Raw genomic sequence first — 22,679 nt, 5'->3', positions numbered from 1 at the left:
CCGATACTGGCGTGGGTAAATACACTTTTCGCGTGCACCAAACAAAAACCTGAAATTATGAAAACAGCAGAGAGCAGCTGTAGTTTGTGGTGTCGTAGCTGGCAAAATAAAATGAAAAAAATTACACAGATAATATCTCTGCGTCTTTTTGTCTGTTGTATTCGAAATAAAAAATAAAGAAATCCCAGTAAAAAGCTGCAGCATCCTGCGTGGTAAGAGGTGCGTTTGGGAACCTTCTCTGCGTGATATGCGTGTTTTAAAATCATGCACTTTACACAGACACACGGAGAGATTCTCACTGGGAACTGTGCACGACTAAATCCACATTTTTCTCTCTTGTTTTCAGCTGGTAGGGCTGCGAGGACACGACCGAGACGTGAGGGTGGACTCTCAAAAACGTCCGATAGGAGTGTGTGTGGAAAAAAATTGGAAATTGGAAATTGATGATATTTAATGTAAATCGCTGAAACACACTTTGAGGTTGTTGTTGTTGTTGTTTTCTTATTCTGTCACAAAACTAGTCATTGAATGGATGTATCAGGCTACACTTAAATACTGTGTCTGTTGTTTTTTATTGTGAAAAATTGGGAAAACATCTGTGTGCACATCAGAGGCTGTAAGTTGATCCATGTTTATCAAATTGTAGATGATTGTTCATTTTCGACTGTGCAGACAAGCCAGGATGTAAAATTGAGTGTTTATCTGTGATTATTATTATCATTACTATTATTATTATTTTGTGTGAAATATGATATTTTGTACATACATTTTATTGTGCACACTGTGAACTGTGACTGAGACCCAGCTGGTCGGACATACATTTAATTTCACCCGGTTTGAAACTGTTACACAACTTGCTGCTCCTTCCTCTCGGTGTCACGTTGACTTCGATGCCTCCACTTGTGTCAAAGACTGCGAGCAGCCGCAGGACGACTGTCAGCACGTAGACACATTTTCATACTCTTGTCCCTCCGCTGAGTACATGACAGGCTTTGCTTTGTGCCACAGAGCTTCGGTTTGTCAGAATTTCATGTTTAGTTTGAGTGCGTGTGTGTGTGTGTGTGTGTGTATGTGTGAGAGAGAGACACAGGGAGCATGGCGGCAGAAGAGGAGGAGGAGGAGGAGGAGGAAGGTGGAGGGTGGGGAGACTGGAAAAATGCTGTTGCAAATAGTCTTTCTGGGTCGGAGTGGGGAACAGAGCGCATACTGCTGAGGAGAAACGCCGTGACAGCCAGATGTACTGAAACATCCAGCGTCTGCAAGCATGACTGGCTTATTCATGTGCATGGAAATGTTTTTTTTATCTATTTTTTTTAATAAAGCGATGGAAATCCACATGCCTGTCTCACTGTTTATGTAACGCACACATCACATCTCATCTCCCCCTTCCTCAATGTTTGGGATGGGGAACTTACTGCTGTGGGGGTAATCTCGCGAGAGTGTGACAAAACAAAGCGAAAGTCGGGCTGGGGATTGTAGTTTTTACCTTTAGGTAAGCCTGTACGGGCAAGAATTGGCCGCGGAAGACTTTCCCGGCGCAACATGGGTGAATCTGTGCGACGGGATGTCTCGTTGCACCTGCTTCCGCGTTTTTTTTGCGCGGTTATCAGCAGTATGATGCAGACTGAATACCTAAAATAGACGAGTGAGTCATGTCTAGGTGGGAGCAGGCTGACCTCACGGACCGGGAGAGCCTCAGCCAATGAACTGTCTCCTAACGCTCTCCAAGGGGCGGGAGGACGCGCACGTTTTTCGCCAATGAGAGCATCCTTTCATTCATAAAGTGGTGTGGGCAGTTTTTTCAGAAAGCGTGGGTTTGGAGGGTTTCATAATCATGACTGAAACCGACAAACCTGCTCCGGCGAGAGCCAATGATCGGCTCCGGATGGGAGCTGCCGTAATGATCGCCCAATCGCTGCTCATCCCGGTCTCCCTTTGACCCACCCTGCCTCATACAGAAAATCGAATGAATGGGGGAAGCTCTGGGGTTGATTGACATGCAAATGCGCCAACTGGAGGGGCGCCTCAGCCGAGAGACAGCCGCTGTAGCCAGTGCGCAGCAGAGGAGGGCGGCGCGGAGTAGGAGGTGGGCGGCGCGCTTTAAATCAGGCTAGACAAGTGTTGGGGGAGTTGGGGGAGTGTGTGTGATGCTACAACCTCCTTATAAAGGGACTCTCTCTCACGTTGTGGCTTGGAAATTAGAGCACATTGCCTAAAATTGAGGTCTCCACACACACACTCTCTCACACACGCCGAGTCACCGAGAGCCGCTGCCATGAACTGGATGAACGTGGAGGAGACGCTCCGCAGGGCCGAGACGCCTCTCTTCTGGGTCGGTGCGTTCACCGTGGCCTCCCTGGCGCTGTGGCTGCTCTACAGGCTGCTCTCAGGCTTTAGGATCTGGGTCTTGGGGAACGGGCAGCTGCTCACCCCGAAGCTGGGCAAATGGGCAGGTGAGTTGGGTCACATCAATTTTCACGCCACCTACATCACGGTCACGAAGAGGGCAGCACAGGAGCAGGCAGGTGGACTCGACGTGCAAACACCAGAATTGGGTTATTGAGCTCAAACTTCACTTTGGCACAACGAAGAGCTGCGTGTATGTCTTTCTTTGTGCGTGTGTGTGTGTGGCTTAATTCAAGAGGAGGTTGGTGTTGCGTAACAAGCGCAGGTAAGCAGCTGATTGACTGGCAAGATAATGGCCCTTATTAGCTCAATTGTTTTTGGGTTTTTTTTGTTTTTTGTTTTTTCCTCTGCTCCGTGTGCTGCTGCTGCCAGGGGCTCCAAGCAGCGTTTTCACCCACATTTGGAGCGATAGGTGAGGAGGGAGGGAGGTGGTGGTGGTGGTGGTGGTGGTGGTTGGGGGTGGGGGGGGGATGCCCCACATTGGTGAGCCAGGAGCCAAATTGCGCAGGCTATGCGCACTTTTCAGAGAGCTGTTTTATGTGGGTGAGCTCTCAGCCAGCGCACTACTGAACCACATTAGCCCATCCGCATGATATAGGACAAACCCATATGCCCAATTAAAACGTGACCTACATCGAGTTCATTTCACAGGTCTTGATTTGTCACGTTGTGGTACTTTTGTGCCACATTTTCCCAATCGTTAATAATCTTTGACACCACTTTGGGTTTTGACACGTTTAGGCGGTGTTTTGTCATCGCGTAGCTGCTTGTGTGGTCGGTCCCCATCACTGCTTGTCACATCTTGTCCGTTTGCCCCACATATTTCCACACGAGATGAGAACGTCTTTAATTGGATCCGGCTCTGTAATGCACCCCCTTGACCGGATAGACGCGAGCTCTCAGGCAGATCTTGGTGTAGTGTGGTTCTGGTACAGACCAGTCTCTCAGGAATCGCCCTGCCATGGCTTGACCCACTTCTCCAGTCTCCCATTTGGAAGGGACTGCTGCGTCTGGAGCCTCTTGCTGCGCAATTTTCCCGAGCGCTCCCCTTCTCGTCGGGATAGGTGGATAACCCCCCCCCCACACACACACACGCACACACACACACACACACACCCCAAAAGCAGGCGACCCGGATGATCTGAATGCTTGTTGTTGTTGTTGTTTTAATCCGCACCGTGACGCACTTTGCCTCCATACTGTCGTGTTTTGTTTGTTTTTTGTTTGTTTTTTTTTTTTTTATGAATGGGGTGTTTTTAATTGATGCCCCTTTGCGCCATAAGAGGGGATGAGACGCATGACGCGAAGGTAGGGTGGCTTTAGGAATGACTAATGTGCATTTTTGTGTGTGTGTGTGTGTGATTCTGGTGGAATATGCGGAGGAATACCGGTGCACAGCGATGAGTCATGCGCTTGTTCATCGCTTCGTCATCCATTGGTCATATAGAAATTGTGACCCCCCCCATCCTCCTCAAGCCCTCCCTTCCTCCTCTTCCTCGTTCACTCCACCCCCAAAACGCCCAGTATCTTGTCTTGAGGTTTGCTTACTGCCTTATTTGTAGTCAGAAAATTCTTTCCTCAGGCTTGTGCCCAGTTTTGGTGCAGTAAACAACCGTTTCTACTTTCACTATGATGCTGTGGGAATTGTATTCAAAGGAAGATTTCAGAAAGGATTCTTACATCACTGATCTTGCTGAGCACTGTTGCTCAACTTTTCCGCACCGGTCCCCTTTTACACTTCTGTGCACTTTCTTGACGTGAACTTGCACGCCACTCCCTGAAACCCGTTAAGAGCTACCAGTCTGACAAGTCTGGTGTACCTTTTATTTTCCAGTCACAACGGTTGGTGCCAGGGCAGAGAGAGAAAAAGTAGAGGGAGGGAGGGGGGTGAGGTGTTCCCCTCAGCTGGTTGTACCAGATGTGCAGGTCTGTCCAGGTTAGGCAGTGGTGTGATTTTTCTCTTGCACACACTTCATCGGGGAGACGCCACCTTTCAGCACACCGAGGCACCTGTTGCAACAAGTCAAGCCTCCTCAAACCATTGAACAGGCCCCGTATTGTTCTGTATTTTAATGCACAATAAGCATTGAGTTTTTATTCGTCTTGTCGAGTTGTAGTTTGTTGCTGCTCCACAGAACCTGAATGAGACCTGGTGGGATATTCAGTGATCCATTCTTTCTTCTGAGCTGTACAGTGAATAATAAGGTATCTGAGGGTGTTTGTGCTGGAAAACATTTGACATTTGCCCTTCTTGAGCCATACATCACTCTTTAATTTTGAATACATAATTTTAACACATGCTGTAGTTGGTCTCTATGATCAGTCACCAGTTGTGTCTTTTAGACTTAATTCTTGATTAATTTGGCTTTATGTGTTGAAGTATGTCACATTTAATCAGCCACATTTTATATCACTCAGAGAGAACTCATGTTATATTATACCTCATGACATACTACATTACTTCATACTGAACCTTGTTAAATTGGTATGCTGTATCCTGCTGCTTGCATAATTCGCTTCTACCAATCACACCATTTCACTTTAGGTCACTTGCCATTTACTGCACAGAACGTTTTCAGTTGTTCAGCATAGACACTTTACTCTAAGACAATTGTAGTTGCCTATTTTATTTTTAATGTATATTTATCTTTAACTAACCTAATACGGCTCTTATTTCCGCATACCTATTTGAATTTTTCCTCTGGGGATCATTAAGTAAGATCTTATCTTGTGCCTTCGAGAAAGATGTCTGGTGACCTGGCTCATGCTTTAAACATGTGCGTTTTGCAATCCACATGAGTGCTATCGCAACTAATGGGACAACTGGCATTTCCTTGTCAGACAGGTATGACAGTGTGCATGTGGTTGAATTCAAGTTGTCCAGGAAACTATTAACAGAAGATTAGATAAGAGTTAATCCCTTCCATTGTCCCCTTTTTTTTCATATTGTTATGTTTTTGTTTTTTTTTAAAATTGTAAATAGTTTTTCTTGGTATCACTGCACATCTCTGAAGCTCTGCAGCTCTCACATGCAGTGCAGAGCAGGGATTTCTGTGGAGTTCCTCTCTGCCAGTAACTGGTCTTCCCCTTAGTGTGTGGGACTCCTAGTGGCAGAACAAGAGCACTGCAGCAAGGTTTAAGGCGGCTTCCCCAGCCTCTCTACTGCACTGTGCATCCACACACACACACACACACACACACACACAGGCGCGCTCACCCTCCCATTCTCTTGCCAGCTCAATCCATGTCTGCAGCTGAGTCTTTTCTTTTTTGAAAAAACCTTGAACGACGCAAATGGCAGTTCTCTAGAACACAACATATTTTGATCTGCCAAGACATTTAGTCTTTAATATTTTAGTACATTTTGACAAATATGTGCATCAGAAAAAAGGGAGATTCCTTTTTTTGTTTGTTTATTAGCAGTGTGCTTGGATCTGCCTTTCAGAAAAATCTTTTAATCTTTAAGTTATTTTTAATGACACTTTCTTGTTTTTTGTAATGTGTTTATTGTAATGCAGTGTTCAATATTTCTGCTTTTATTTTTCCGGTGGAGCAGCTGCTCGCTCTAATGTGTAGCAGTGCCCGGTTTTCTCCTCTCTGCTCTCTCCACTCTTAGCCCCCAGCATCCCATATTATATAAGGGAGCCACTGTCTGCTCTGATGCGTGTGAGTGAAACTCCATTATAGGGAAGTAAATTAGACCAAAGGGAGCTTTTTGCAAGGGTGGGGGGTAGTGATATGACGTGCGCCTTTAGAAGTGCCCCCCTCCTCCCTTTTGACATTACAGTTTATTGAGAAAATGGTCTGATTATATAAGAAGTATGCAGCCATTCATCAGTACAGCACCAAAGTGACAAAGACTTGGATCAGCACTTATGCAAGAATTTAGCTTAGTTTGATTTGTCCCCAGGAATAAACATTTGAGGCGTGCAAGTTTGTCAACATGAGCCAAGTTACAGGGCGTTAATTATTGTGAGAGAATAACATGGTGGGAGGTTTTTTTTTTTTTTTTTATGAATAGGAATTAGGCTTCATTCATGGTAAGGAAAATGCACATATGTGAATGAAATTTATCGGTGTGTGTGTGTGTGTGTGTGTGTTTCAACTGAGGCAGGGTCTCCGCATCTTCATCCTTGTGAATGTGCTTCCCCCTAGTGCTTTGTATGAGTGAGAGTGTGTGTGCGCGTGTGGGCGGAGAGAGAGACAGAGAGAGGGAGAACACTGCTGTTCATGCGATGAACACGCTCTGTGACACGTGCCAGAACCAGGGATGCTGGGTAAAAAGGGAAAAAAAGAGAAGGAGGGGGAGAGGGAAGGAGAGAAAAAAAAATCCTCTGCATCTCCCTTATTTCAAGCTCTTCTCAATCCCCCCCCCCCCCCACCCCCACCCCCCCACCCCACGCCATCTCACCCAACTCCCCATCCAGCCAGTGTGTGTATCTGTTTGTCTGTATCTTGCACTCTGGCCTCAGTACCATCTTCCTCTGAGCATGTTGTTCTCTTTTGCACTTTCTTTTTTCCCACATTCTCTCATTCATTTGCCTCGCTCTCTTCCAAAACTTTTGCGTATTATATCACAACTGAATGTATCCCCCCACAAGTTTGTATTTTTGTTATCAATGAATTTCATAAATGCTTGCTATACATATCAGCCAGCACACTGTTTAGTTATTTTTGTATCTTTTTTTCTAAGAAATTCTAGTTAAATGGTTTAGTTAAAACTTGCAGGTTACTTTTCTGTTGAGCCATTAATTGACTATTAATTGCGTGGGTTTCGTTTAGAGAGAGCCACCCAGAATTTGCCCCTTTAATGCATAATATTCCTAGCTGAACACCAGCACGTCACAGAACACGTATAATTTGCCCATTGTGTCCTCTTAAGATGGACATTCTGAGTTAACCAAGTCTAACACACAGACAACGTGAGGCTGTCGGGACGTCATAAAGTGCAACAGTGGAGTACCTGAGCAGTCGTGCTCTCTAAACACACAATACTGGACCACCAGCATATTTGGAGTCTGTTGTTTTATTGCCTTGTATGAAGCGACACCTTTGTACGTTGGTTGCGGTCGAACATGCCAGAGAAGCAGTTGGATCAGTTGTTGGAGTATCTATTGAAGTGTATTTTGAAGTGTTTGGCGTCACTGTTTCTGGGACGAACCGGAGCGGAAGAATGCATCTCACTGACGACCTGTTCTGATTGATGTCATTGTCTAACCGCTAATATACAAGTCAACAACCGCCACCCTTCCCCTGAGGAGAGCTTGGTTTATAAGAGAAAGTTGGTGTGTGAGAGATTTGTGTAACTGTGACATGAAAAGCACCAGGGTTTTGATTTTGATGGGGGGAAAAAAAAAGTAGTTTTCTGTTGTTGCCAGTTTTGGTCAACCTCTGTCTGGAGAATCTGCAGAATAACAATCATAAGTACATTTTTTTTCAGGTATTCAACTAGATAAGAGTTATGTTACAATAAGAATACATTTACTTTAATTAAATCCACTGTCACACATGCACAGAGAATGAATGAATGTTATAAGATTCAGTCATTGGCTGCTGAGTGTATGCAGGCATACGCACCCAAACACTCCAGCAGGTGATTTCACTGATTAACGCTCCTTCAGTCAGAGAGGACAAACTAATAAAGTGAAATCACCTGCTGGAGGCTTGGTTTGAAACCAAACGCTCCACAGAGAACAGTCTGTCCTTTTTAATAGCATGTGATCAAATGTCAGAGTTTGTTTCCTGCTCAAAAATCACCTTGTCTCATTCCAAGTAGTTGTGGTGAAGAAAACTGATTTTAAACAAGGCGTGTGACTGTATAGTTTTTTTTTTTTTTTCTTTTAATGTTTGCTCTGTTCCCAAATTTAGATGCTGCTTCTATCTTGGGCAGCTCAGAAGTACATGTTCTCTTTTTCTGTCTCACCCTCCCTCCCCTCATTTCTCCCTCTCCCCCGGCCCGATCAAGCTTTATTTTTGTCGACTTTTATATTACCCATGTGACTTTCCTCCCCTGCTATTTAAAGCAGCGTGCATGTGTGTGTGTGTGTGTGTGTTTGAAATGTGGAAGGTGGGCGGATGGAGAATGGGATGTGTGTGTTTGGGTGAGGGTGGGGGTGTCTTTGGATCTCCTGCTGCATCCCTCTCTCCCTCCTTTTTTTTTTTTTTTATTTTATTATTTTTCTTTTTTTTTTTTCCTCCCTCTGAGGTAGGAGGGGCTGCTCGTTGATAGGCGAGTTTGGGGTGCGACAGATTACATAACAGTACGTAACGAGAGCAGGGCATACAAGGACCGCAGTCTCTCCTCACTGAGAATCTTAATTGGGGATTTGGTGGTTGTGGGGGGGGGGGGTCTTGAGCTCATTTTAGTTCTGTCTCGCTCTCTTTGCATAGGAAGTTGAATCTTCCAAAAAAACCCTCACCCTGTGGGTAACTGATAGTCAAAACCATGCCAGCTCTCTCTACAAACACACTGGATCAGCTTGTTTGACTAATCAGCACACCTTATAAATCTGAATCTCTGTATTCATAAAGATTTCAGGTTTTCTTTTGTCTCTTTTAACATGAGCCACTCATCCCCTCACATACGTCTTCTCATGCAGTTGTTCTAAATCAAAGATTCTTGCTTTGTGTTCTCCCTGTTCTTTTTCCACTGCTCATCAGATCTGATGTTCTGTGGGGTTTTTTTTTCCCAGCCTGCAGCGCTCATGTTATCATCAGGGTTTTAGGTGGAGGGCTGAGGATGCAGCAGCAGCAGCAGCAGCCTGGTCGTCGTGGTGATGGTGGTGGGGGATCTTGTTGGTATTCAGGTGCTGCGGCAGGCAGGCAGGCAGCTCCCAGACGAGGCAGTGCAGGCGCGCTGCTATTTTTACTCCTCCTGCTGCTTTTTTTAGACCCTCGGAATAGTGAGCAGGCAGCGGCAGGGGCTGCTCCACTGCTGAGGAGGGAGGGAGGGAGACAGAAAAGGCTGGGGGATGTCAATACCTCTGGACGTGATGTGCAGCATTAAGCACAGCAGAGCTGCAGTGCAAATGCGCCCCCGTCAGGGCTCTTCGGAGCCAGCATGGTGGACCAGTTTTCTCAGAGGCGTTGGAATGGGGGAAACTGGGTTCAGAGCGGTGATGCTGGGAATGAATGCGAGGCAGCAGTGCACACATCCCCTCTGCCAACACACATGCATACATTCATGGATCCACTTCTTCCCTGGCCTCTCCCAGATCTCCATTTTCTTTTTTTTCATTGCACACATCACTCTAATACGTGGTTGCCCCATCAACACACATTCACCCTTTTGTTGTCAGTGTGTGCGTCTTCTGTGAGCGTCAGTGCCGCTGCTGTCAGTCACGTGCTTGCTTGCGTAGACCCTTTTTGTTACATTACATCTGTGACACACACAGATGTAATGCGTTGCTCACGTGAGGGGAATTAATTCCTGCTGGGAGCACTGGGGTGTGTGTTTGTGACTTAACTGAACAATGGTATTTTTTGGACATAGTGTTCTGCTTGTACATCCGTGGAAGAGTTGAATAGGGGTCCCATATTTTCTGCTATTTCTGCAGAGTCCAGAGTGGGGCGATCACTGAGGGGTGAAACAACTGGCATCCATTTCTGCTGAAAATAACGTATTGTCTTTCGCTCCCATAAATCCCTAAATTATTAGTAGTTACTTGGCTCAAAGTCCCAGAATATTTTCTTTGTTCTTGTATTTGTTGCAGTAACGATGGCCGATGGCAACTCAAAAGCAAAAGAAGAAACATCTTAAGACTCAAGGGGAACTCTGTGTCCTAATCCTGCTGTACTAGCCCCCCATTATACACGCGCGCACACACACACACACACACACACACACACACACACTTCAGTCTCACTCACTCCCTAGACAACGTTTATTGAGAAAATGGTACTATTATATAATGAGTGGGAGGAGTGTAGTCATTCATAAGACTGGCACGAGGATTTGGAGGGTGTGGGGAGGGGGCATGGGGAGCGGGGAGGGTCGGTAGACAAATGCACAGTGGAAAATCACAGTTCAAAGTAGAGGCTCCTTAAAGAAGTATGTGGTGATAACAATATTTTTTGAGATGATGTCCTGTTTCCCCATCCCCTCTTTTGTTTTAGCCAGCCGTTTGCTTTTCTCTGAAATATTTTAATGAGTAAAGTGCATAGTTACATAGTATATAACTGTCTCTCCCTTTTCCAACCACCTAAAATCCCCTTTGCATACATTTACATTTGTCAGTTTTACATGTATTTGTCCCACTCCTGCATAAGTAGTTATTAAAACTCTAAACATCTACACTAAATAGTGGGCTGAAATTTTTCAGAAATTGGCCAATTGTCAAGCAAGTTCTTGTATTACACAATTTTTGTGACTCAGATTTCAAATGCGTTTTGGCCCTGCTAGAATAATTTAGTTTTCATTTGATGTTTTTAGTTGTAGTTGGTATTGGACAATGCAAGAAACCCCAACAGGTGACAAGAACATGATACAGATTTGTTGCATAAAGGTGCTTTGGCTAAGGCTACTTTGTGACCCCTGTCCCCAGCTTAAAAAAAAGTACATAAAATATCATCATTACCAAGTGTACATTAGTGAAACTGAGTGTGTCTTAGTGACATTCTCATATGTGACATGACTTTTAAAATAAATATTTTAATTATATTCTGCTAAGGAACATAAAGACTCACAAAGAACAAACCTGCAGACTGGAGGTTTCCCACCTGACATTTGACAAACTAGGCTTATAGCAAGTCTTTCAGTAGTTGTTGTGTAGTGATGAGTCAGTCAAGCCCCTGAACCCTATTAGGGCAAAGTTCCTCGAGTTGATGACGAAAAATGGGACTCACAAGCTGTGAGTCGTAACGACACAAGAATGAAATGACTTTTAGCATTCTTAAAATGTATGACATTTTAAGACCCGTACACATGCACAGTCTGACAGGCACCAAATGTTCTCATGGCAATGTCCAAGTTCACAATGTCATGCACCTGCATTTCATGCACTCCATGCATTCTTGCACACACTCCTGTTGGGGTAAAAGTTCGAACGGTGATGTCGTACGTGCATTTTGGTGCATAACACATTCCCTCACCAGGTGCAATCGTCTGCACCTGAAGCTCAGTCATGCATATTCGTTAGATGCAGCTTTCTGTGGAGCATATAAATTGTCCCATGTGACAGGAATGTGGACGGTGCACTGCGCCTCTCATGTCGTTCTTTCTGTGCCTCTGTCACAGCTGACGTGGCCTGTCACTTCTTCCTCGAAGGTACTGTAGGATTAGTTTGTCTCAGAAAAAGGCTGTATTGTTGTAACTGGAGTCATGGTTTCACATTCCTCTCCTTTGTGTTCATTATCAGATGCACTCTATGTATTTGAAGTCTGATGCCTTTTTTTTTTTTTTTTTCCTTTTTTTAAATTTCATGATACAAATAAACAGTATTCCCCTCGCCACCTTGGTTGTATTAGATAAAGCCAATTTTAAGTTGAGGTGGTTGTTGTCGTCTTCCCCCCCCTCAGCCATTTTACTTTGCAGCGACTGTAGCCTCTCCCTGCCTCTGTTTGCCCCCACCTGCATCTGCAGTGAGAGCCTGTTTTGGTACAGCCCGTGCCCATTGAGGCTTTTCTGCCACGGAGCGTTTCATTCTTAACACGGGGGAGGTTTAAAAATAACCAGGGATTCTGCTCGCTTTTTCACTTTTGACTTTGTGCTACTCGCTCTCACTCCTCTTCTCTCATTCACTCACTTGTTCTTCTCTCCCCCCTCCTCCTCTCCACCGCCATCTCTATTCTGTCTCTTTCTCCTTCACTCATTCGTTCTCTTGCTTCGCTCCAGTTCTATTTTTAGCCGCCCCTAGGATCCCTCCACATCCCCTCCGCCCCCCTTCCCTCCCTACCCCGCTCACCCTCCTCCTTTCTCCCGCTCCATGTTCGTCATCGCTCCCTCCTCTCTGCATCCCCTCTCTCATCTTGTCTCTTTTTGCTGCTCTCCAGCTCTTAGCCAGAGAATGTCCTCTACCTCTATTAATCTTTCATCAAGCCTCGCTAATAATATATTCATGATGCACAACTATGCGTGTATATTTGTGAGTACCCCCAATCCACCAACCACCGGCACCACCCTTTCTTTGTCTGTTTTTTTTTTTTTCTGCCTTCCTTGTTCCTCTTTCCCACTCTCCCTTCATCCACCCCCCCACCCCCCCATCCTCCGTCAGTCAAGAAGGAGCTGGGGTTGATGGGCAGTGAAGGTTTAAAAATAGCCCTGCTTGCTTGACAAGGTGAGGAGAACTCTGAACACAAGAACATCAGCTCCTCTCTCTGTCTCCGTCTCCCCACACTGCGGCCACTTTACCATCTTTTGCTCGGCTTTTACCAAACTCGTCTCGTCCTCTCTGTTTTCCATCATTCTCCTTACTCCACCTTTTGTCTATACTACAAACACACTTCATTTAACCTTTTTTTTTAAAAAAAAAAAAAAAAAAAAAAAGCTGTTTTCTCGTGCAAGAAAGCCCAAAGCAAGATCTTAAATCAGAATGAATCACAGGAGCTGCTCTCCAGGGCTTTATCAATCCAACACTTCTCAGACTTCCATCTTTTGTTCTGATGCAATCTATACCATCTTATCTATGCCTCAATGCAATTTCCATCCCCTATTTATCTTTGTAGTGCAATCTTTGAGATTCACTTCAATCTATAGTATCTCTGGTTGTCTTGTATGCATCTGAGCTCCCAAATCCACCTGTACTCTCGCTTTTGAGGACAGACACCCTGTAAGCCTGTCAGGCAAAAGCCTCGAGAGAGGCTTTCTTGAATTACAGGTGAATAGTACTGTGAGGTGTGCCATAAAAGCCTTCATCACTGTCCTATCAATCACCTGCAAGAGCCACAAGCTAAACTCTATGTTGGAGCTCTGAACACATGAAATGACGAGCTGAAAGTGGTCAAACCTGACAAGGTGTGTTGTAAGCTTCTGAACAAAGGGGTGCCATATCAGTGTCTGCGTCTTTTTCGTGCATAGCTTTCAGATGCAAAGATAACAGAAATGGTGAGGAAGGATGTTCCAGAGTAATGAGTCACAGAGTCAATGAGTAACTTCCCTACATCTAAAATGCAAAGTGGAACTATGGTTCTGATTTCACGTAAAATTTACCATTGTTGGTCCTCTTTTGGCAAGTTCGGCTCCCTCATTTGTAGAACAGACAGCTAGTTAGAGTTGTGAAGAGTACCCATACTAACCTTTTTTTTTTTTTCTTCTTTCTGTCTCTCTCCAGTTGTGACGGGAGCCACAGATGGAATCGGGAAATCCTATGCGGAGGAGGTGAGGCTCCTGGACCCTTATTTATTTCATTTCTTTCACGGAAAAAGCTGTGACTCATGCATACACACACTCGCACACATACATACAGTGTTCGCTCATAGGCCGCGGTAGGGGAGAGCTCTTACAGGCCTGTTAACGTGGAGGAGAGTCCTCACACACATATACATGCACACACTTCAGTCCAGGCTCCTCAACAAGGGCTCATTCGAAGGTAACGAGCACACGTTGAATAGGGGCTACCCTGCCACGTGTTCGGCCCATACTTGTGTGGGTGTGCTGGCTGTATTATTATATAGTCATGTAGGGCCTTTGACTCATACTGCTGCTACAGTGGGGCTAGGTGCTTGTCATGCAACGGTAGGCTGCCATTTTACCAAGTGTATTAAGCTGTGCGGGGTTCTTAGGATGAACGCTGTTTCAATAAAACTAAAACTGCCTTTGTGATCTAAAGTGCATCACTTTGACTAATTTGAAATGCGCAAGCAGGTTTGCTTACTGCACAGGCACATGACCACACAGACAAAGATCAACCTGGCTGAACTTCAGGGGAAGTAACCAGTCAGAATGGGTCAAAAGCTGAGGATAATCTGATTTTTGAATTGATCAGAATTTCCTAAATAGTAGTTCTCAAGTATTTCCTGCTCTCCAACCCTCCATCTGAAGGGGCTGTGTGGAGCTTCTGTGTTCTGCCAGAAGCTGGTCTTTAGTTTAAAATTGACAGTATCCATTTCTCAACTAATGTTAACTAGTGTTGCACTGTGTTAGCAAAGCAGAGGGAGACAAACATGGATAAAATCACATCCTTTTGGGACTGTTGTCCTTCACAATCCAGTAGCATTAAACAAATGAAACAGATCTTCCAAAGGATTGTATAAACAACTGAGAGAGGGAAGATCTCATTTTTCATGTTGCGTTACAATCCACTCACGTATTTGCCACTTTTTAAATGTGATGAATACGAAAGTGTGGTGATATTTTCGAAGATATGTTTGCATTGCTCTTCCTTGACATTAAAGCAGACCCATTGAAATTTGAGATCTAAACTTTACACCTACATGTTATAGGATTTATGTTCCAGTTGGATCTTTTTCACCTGTTTAGTATCAAGAGCTCAAAAAGCTCCAAATGTCTGTCTCCTATCGCTGTTTGTGCATCTCTTACTAACTGGCATTTCCTTTTCTAGCTGGCTCGCCGAGGATTTGCCATGATGTTGATCAGTCGCTCCCAGGACAAGCTGGATGACGTGGCCAGGTCACTTGGTAAGTGTGTGTGTGTGTGTGTGTGTGTTCCCACAACATCATGGAAACCTGTTCGGGCTTGAACACACAGTGAGTGGGCTGATGAGGATGTGTGTATGGGCAGGCAGCAATGTGCAACCTCCCACCCCATCGGCTACAGGGTTTCCCAGGCCTGGAGAACGGGCCATGTCCTCGACCTAAGGATTTGGAGAATAGATAAACAAGAGGAACTGGAAAATAATCAACGCGTCTCTATTGAGAGCAAAATACAAGTTGACTTGAGCTCATTTTAGATGTTTGTACAAAGTGCAATTAATTGTTATCGAGAGACTCTCTGAATCGCGTTTTTTCACACTCTTTTGCCTCCTGCTAACTCATGCTTTTATTCTGTTTTGAGTGCTGCTGAATTGGAGACATGCAGCCAACAAAGCTGGTTGTGATTTAGGTTCTCACAGTCAGTATGAAGAAAGTAAGATTCAGTACTTGGCCTGATTTAGAGAAACTCATGGACCAACCTGAGTAAAAGGCAGGTCTGTTTCTAGCAAACATCTCATTCAAGTCTACAGACAGAAACAACAAATAGACAATGAGAATCTGCATGAAAGGGGAAACTTTTTTGCTTCTCTTCGCTGGCCCGTGTCCAGATTTTAACAGAGTCTGAATGGTGAGTGCCCCCCCCCCACTCAAATAGTGCCCTCTCCCTGACTCGCTCTCTTTCCATCTGTCTCTGACGTCTCTCGCAGCGCAATTTCCCCTGTCGTGCTTCAAGTCCACAGAGGGGGCTGGTGGGTAGTCACGAGCAGGGTGCGGCGTGCCAAACTCTGGCACTCCTCCCTCACGATTAGTCTGACAAAATCGCCTTCCTTATAGCATGTAACCGGGCAACCCACCCTGTCCCGCCTATAATTTCATTGTCATAAATGCCTCTCTTCTCTCATGCAAGCACTAATCGCACCTACCTGGCAACCCCAAATTATTTCTCCAATTTGGCAACCTCTGCCTTCATATTTCTGCTTCTTTGCCACTATTTCCTGAGTGTGATTTCATAATTTTCTTGTGCAAACATTGTGATGCTGTGATGTCTAATAATAATCTGAACTGATATAGATTTCAGGGAAGCTCCAACCCTTACCCCCCTTCTCTCTTTTTGCTCACATCCCTGTCTGCCCCCCCCTCCTTTTTTTTTGTTTTTTATTTTCAAATTTGGTCTCAACTCTGAATATATACCTACACACCACTACTGGTCTATACCGAGGCACATCCCAGGAATTTTCCTCTTATAACTCCCTCCGCCACCTATCAGCTAAACGAGTCTTTGGACAATAAATTCTAATTGCAGCAGGAGCGTCAAATATGACGAGGGAGGGCAGGGGAGGGGGGCTAGAAGATGGCCTCAGCCAGTTTGTTGGTACGCAGTGCCCTCTTCAGTTCAAGTCTGACAGTGACTAATTTCATGTTCCTGTCATTTTACTGGGCCCAGGGTTTGGAAACTGGGGTTTGCTGTGCTGTTAGGCCATGTTATGCCCTCTAACTTTTGACACATAAACCCACAGCATGACTGAAATGATCTTAAACATGTATCCTTTTGCTTCACTGTAGCTTATGATTAATGGACACTTGTTTCTCCCTTCACAGAGGACCAGTTTAAAGTGGAGACCAGGACCATTGCGGTTGACTACGGCAGGTCAGACATCTACCCCAAGATCGCGGTGGGGCTGGCTGGTTTGGAGATAGGTGTTCTTGGTAAGAGCTGATTTTTCAGGACTGTGTACTTTCATCCTCCTGCTCTGTCTAGTAATGAGTTGCAGGCGTCATTTGCACATTGACTTATCTAAACCAAGCTGTTGGTTCTGTTCAGCACAGTTGGGTCATCCAAGCACCAGTTGCGTAGCAGACATAAACGATGAGATGAAGACCTATCTTTCAGGACAAACCTTTCACCGCTTAGTGAGAAACATTTGACATTCACTTGCCACGTGTAATTAGGCAGCAAGAGGTGCATTGTGTTTGCAGCAGAAGGCAGAAGGTGAAACTGTGTCATGGACATAATTATGTGCTTGAAGGGTGTACAAAATCTTGCACAGACAGTTTGGCCTTTGTTTGACTTTGGGCAAACCTCCGTTCTGGATTTCACTGTATATACAGCCATGCCGCATATTGTTTAAATCACACAACACTTAATGTAAAAATTTAACATGGTGTGACCTCCTGATTCTTGCTTGACAGCAGACTGGTTTGATCTGTATTGTATTCCTTCAGCTTAGAAACTTGAAGGACTCCTTTTGTAGTTTGCCTGTTATTGCCTAACAGGCAAACTAGAAAAGAAGTTGGCAATGTGCACAATGTTGGCTGGAGTTGAAGGTCTGGTTGAGTTATCGTGATAGTGCAGGGGTGAAGACGTATTCCCAGAACACAAAGGATGAGTCCTCTTTTGAGCTTGAAAAGAACATTTTTCTACCTTCCACTTTTTGAGTCATGGGTTTCTTTTTAAAGAATTCCTCTTTAGTTTGAGCTGTTGAGACATTATGACACAAATATCACGACTCATGTTTATACATATAAAGTTGCATTCAAACGTCAGCTGCTTGTGTAATCTTAGACATTTTAAACTTGCTGTGCTTTTTAGCTAAGCATTTAAGGAACTCTTTGTCCTTTTTTGCGATACCACTTGTGCTCCACAGTTGTAAGGTGTGGCTGTGTCTGGTGTGGAATGAAGGCCGGCTTTTACCTTGTTTGCTTTTGCTGCCACCTTGTGGTAAAAGTTTAAGGCAGTTTGATTTCTCCAGCACCAGGTTATTTTGTGAAAACGGTAGAATGACTGCTATTTTTCTCTTTCTTTCAACAGTTAACAATGTTGGTGTGTCCTACCCCTATCCTGAGTACTTCCTCCACATTCCTGATCTGGACAACGTGAGTTACAGTCTAAAATAACAGTGAACTCTTCTTTTTCTTTGTCATGCTTGGGTATTAATGATTTATTTTGATTGAATTCAACATACTTATCAACTCTTTTTGGTGATATGTCTGCTCTTGAAACATATACAATTATACATGAGTGTTGAATGTTGGTATTTTCTCTGTTTCAGTTCATCACAAATATGATCAACGTCAACATAACCTCAGTGTGCCAGGTAAAATGTCTCTCTCTCGACTGACTTTTCACTCTTCACATGCTAAAATATCTCCAATACCTTCAGCACCTATGTCTCCCTGATTGCTTAAAGTCGATCTGTACTTTTCTCTTCACTTTTCCCCCTTTTCTTCTCCTCCTACTCCCTCTTTTTCATTCTCCTCTTCTGCTGTTTCTACCATGGTACCTGCAGTCTCTCAGTTGTTCCCAAAGCAACGGTGGACTACACCAACGCTGTCTGTACTCGCCACCTACGCAACTTTCTCTCGCTCTCTCTCTCTCTCTCTCTCTCTCTCTCTGTCGGTCTCTGCCTGTCTCTCGCCTGCCCTCTCTTAGTCTTTTTTTTTAATTTTTTTTTTTTTAAATAAACTCTTTCCCTTCTTTTCAGATCCCCTTGTTTCAGCTTTTACGGGGATCATCAGTGTTTTTGAGTGACAGTTGTAGTTAACTGATGTTTGTGTTTCCTTTATAGATGACCCGCCTGGTGCTGCCCAGAATGTCTGAGAGGTGAGTTAAATGATAGGCTTCCATGTTTTGCGACACGACTGCAGTCAAATATCAGTGTTCTGAATGAGGGATTGTGGCACAGAACTGCACAAGGAATCTCGAACTCAGAGTTAGACCTTTTTTTGTTTTCCAAAGGTGACTATTTTTATCAGGAAAGGGGACAAGAAATCCTCACCAAGCCCTTTCCATCACTGCATCTCTTTTCCTCTCCTTTGTTCGCAATGCTGACAAGCTTTCAATTCACAGAAAGTGCTCTTCCGACCTGATTGGCTGCTGCGTTCCCATGTGACTCCTGCCGGCCAATCGCAGAGCAGGCACATTTGGTGCCGTGTGAGGCAGGAGCATGGCTCCACTACATCACTGCAGCAACAGGCTGCCATGGCAACACACACGGCCACTACCACACTGTTTCAGTGTGTATGTCGGTGTGCGTGTGTGTGGAACATCACTTTGAGTATTTGTCAGTGTGCTGAATGTGTATAGACACAGGGTTCCCACTGGCCTGGAAAATCATTGAAAGTTTGTGCATTTGATGGAAAAATAAGAACACTTTGAAAAGAATAAATGTGTTGCACTTTTCTGGGATCAGTGCTTCACATCTTGAGGAGAGCCCTTTAATGTCAAGATTGTGTTATGGCAGCTGAGGAACTGAGGATTTCAGAAGGCTTACTTGATTTTGACAAAATACCAAATAACAGTCTTCTGAGAAAATTTGCCCGGTTCCACATCGTCAAAATATGATAGTTTGAGTCCTGGAATTGTATTTATATAAAGAAATGTGACTGTTGTAGTTTCACAGATGACAGGGTAGAGTTTTCAAAGTTCTTATCCTGAGTCTACTGTTTTCTGCTTCCAGGTCCAAAGGCGTCATCCTCAACATCTCCTCTGCCAGTGGCATGTACCCTGTCCCTCTGCTTACAGTCTATTCTTCCTCAAAGGTATGTGTCACCAGCAAGAATTCTCTCGTTGAGCTGAATTGTTTCATAATATTGATCAGTATCTGTTTGTTTCATCAAGCCAACCATTTGGGTTATGATAACAGAATCTAAAGATTTTTTTATTCTGTTCTGTGCACAGGCCTTTGTGGATTTCTTCTCTCGTGGCCTGCAGGAGGAGTACAAGCGTAAGGGGATCATCATTCAGGTGAGTTTTGGGCTTGTCTGATGGGATTAATCCCTCTTCTCCACCGTACACAGGACTTTTATTGCTCCAATCTAACTTGTTGCTCTCAGCCAATCCTGCCCGAAGGGCAATGGAATAAACGCACTTAAATGAATGTTGCCTCTGATATGCATTTTTACCGCAGAGGCATTTTGGAAAATATGTTGTTCCACACAAAGCCTGTTTGTTCTGTTTTTAGCACCCTCTGTAGTAGTCACTCAAGTGCCACCTTGTGGTTTGCAGTGTGTACAACAGTTTTACCTCAGCAAACCTTCAGTGGGTATTTTCAACAGATTGCTGAATGCATCTTAAAGTGCCATTGGTCGAACGGAGACGAGGACACATGTTTTCATTCAAACTCTATTTAAGCTGTATAAACTAATCTCACGTTTTCCCTGTGTTATTCAGAGCGTGCTGCCCTTCTTTGTGGCCACTAAGATGACTCGGATCAGGAAGCCCACCCTGGACAAGCCCACCCCTGAGCGCTATGTGGCTGCTGAACTCAAGACTGTGGGTCTGCAGACCCAGACCAATGGATATTTCCCACATGCCGTCATGGTAAGAAGCAGAAACCTCAAAAATGTTTAACTTGTCAAAAAATACATGACGTACAATTCAATGTTGCTCGTAGTTTTTGAATGGTTAGACTTAAGACTTAAGTTTGTGGCTCATTATTTTATTCTAATGCCCCTTTAGGTCGTTTAATGAGATGTTTATCCAGCTGCAACACAAATCCAGTTTATAGTCAGACTATCATATCTTAATCAAACAATTTGCAGAAAGTATGCTTAAACATGACTTTGTATGATACGTTGTTTTTTTTTTGAAGATTAAGGCTTGAAAGTGTTGTCTGTTCCTGGTTTTAAAGGCTACAGTAGAAAGATTATTCCAATATTCCAAACTGTGATTTTGTGATGCACCAACAGCCAATGACACTATCATCTCAACATCAGGGAATTTAGTCAAACGATATCAAGAGTTTGCTATTCATCCTTGATATTATGACGTGCCTTTGAGGAGATGAAGAGTATCGAGATGTATATTGTGTATTGCAATATTCCATGTGGGCCAGCCTTATTTGAAAGATAACTGATTGTTGATCCTTGCACCTCATTTACTGTGCGTCTTTCCTCACAGGGTTGGCTGACCACCAAGCTGGTGCCAAGCTACCTCGTCAACTTCTTCGGAGCCAGAATGAACCGTCTGCAGCGTACCGGATACCTGCGCAGGAGGAAGCTGCGAGAGCAGAAGAATGGAAATAGTTTGAAGACAGAATAAAAGTACTGCTGATGAATCTTCAGGCAGCCTTTCTGTTCTGACCCGGTGCAGCATTTGAGGAAAAGGGAGTGTTTGTTTGTATCTGTGCAGTTGTTCCTCCAGGGTTGTCTGTGATTTCACTGTTGTGCCTTCAGTAAAAGTGTGCATCAAAGCATGTGTGACCGGTTGAAAATAGCAACTGTGCCCTGATGTGATTTTGTCTGGAGAGAAATAGTCAAAGAAGGCATGAGCTGAAAAAGTAATGAAATGTTGCTCTTGGCAAAGAACATTAATACTTTTTGTCACAGACACTGATGGTGGAAATATTATATAGCCAAAAAAAAAAGGTAATTTGTTAACCCTGCTGTTGTAAGCAGCGGATAACGGTGGTGGGCATCTTTTTTTATAAATATATATTTGTATAATTATTTATTTTATATTCCAAAGAACACATGAGCCAAACTCGGACTTTTGCCAAACTTCAAGTCGTTTTTTCAATAACTTTCGCCATTTTAACAATGGCAGTCTCTGCTTCCTGTCATGTCAATTTAGTTGCGTTAGTGAACAGTTATCATCATGCGTTGGCTCCTTCTTTTTTCCCATATAATATTTCGTGTTTACTGTACATTTAAAATGATACTTTGTGGTGGGTTGTTGTTGCACCAGTGTATCAGTGGTTTTGTAAACCAACGTTTTTGTTTTTTGTAGTTTTCATCCACTGTCGCATTAAACACAAGTGCCTTTCTATTGACATGAATGCTGAAAATAGTCAGACTCACTGAGCAGGTATTGGGTGGTTAAAATGTATTGAGATGGGATGTAAATCAACCAGTGCAATGTCCATGTGAACAACACAGTTGCTTTGTCTGTTAGCAAAAATGTAAACTTTTCATCGGCAAAGAAAACCTCTTGCCCTTCTCAAATCCAGTGTGTGTGTTTTTGTTTTTTTTGTTTTTTTTTTTTTTTTTTTAAAAAAGGGTTTCACAGGAATGGAGATTTTTTTTTTTTTCTTTTTCTTCTTCTTTACATGATTAGCGGTGCTTTCACATTTACCGACAGACTGTTTCATTGTACCAAATGTTTGCTGCAAAACAAGAGAACTTTTCCTCTTTACGCAGTTTGTGCACAATCGAATTACCCCCATGCCACTTGGTCTGACCTGTGCCTCAGCTAAACTGCCTTGTGAATGCTTTTTCTCTGTAATGTCTTTTAATATGCTTGGAAATTAAAAATGGAAATTCTACATGTAAATGCACTGTTTACATTTATTTTGCTGTAAACTTGTTTTATACAGTTTCTTAAAAGCTCTGCTATACAGTAAATTGATGTTATTGTGTACTTTTTTCCAGAGGGTTATGCCATTGCGCTGGCATAGTGGCAATATGCTGGACTGTATATAGGCCTATTATACTGATGGGGTTACTTTTGGTGTTATAATAATCTGCATTTTGTTGCTAGTCAGCTAGTGCTAATGAAGACAATGTGATGTGCTTAGGTACTCTGGGGTTGTTTAATCTATAGTGAAATATATTCCATAGTTGATCTTTATAATTTGATTGAAAAAGTTTAATGTGCAAAAAGAAGAATGGCCGGCAACTGCAGTGCATTACACAAAATGATTTCTATCTAAAGAAGATGCAAAATGAATATCGGTAATCAGTACACA

General features: G+C 43.7%; 1 protein-coding gene across 1 annotated transcript; it reads left to right on the top strand.

Annotated features, from left to right (window-relative positions):
* The first annotated feature begins 2,275 nt into the window (after window positions 1-2,275).
* Window positions 2,276-22,335, top strand: hsd17b12a (hydroxysteroid (17-beta) dehydrogenase 12a). The gene is made up of 11 exons (XM_037107221.1): window positions 2,276-2,453; window positions 13,674-13,720; window positions 14,904-14,979; window positions 16,594-16,701; window positions 17,804-17,868; window positions 18,045-18,089; window positions 18,561-18,595; window positions 19,452-19,533; window positions 19,673-19,738; window positions 20,165-20,314; window positions 20,894-22,335. The coding sequence occupies exons 1-11, from the start codon at window positions 2,276-2,278 to the stop codon at window positions 21,032-21,034; spliced, it is 993 nt and encodes a 330-aa protein (XP_036963116.1). The 3' UTR covers window positions 21,035-22,335.
* The last annotated feature ends 344 nt before the right edge of the window (window positions 22,336-22,679 follow it).

Source organism: Acanthopagrus latus, chromosome 8 (genome assembly GCF_904848185.1).
Source record: "Acanthopagrus latus isolate v.2019 chromosome 8, fAcaLat1.1, whole genome shotgun sequence".
In the NCBI taxonomy this organism is placed as follows: domain Eukaryota; kingdom Metazoa; phylum Chordata; class Actinopteri; order Spariformes; family Sparidae; genus Acanthopagrus; species Acanthopagrus latus.
The sequence above is the reverse complement of the archived record's forward strand: the minus strand, read 5'-3'. Positions and strand labels throughout refer to the sequence as shown.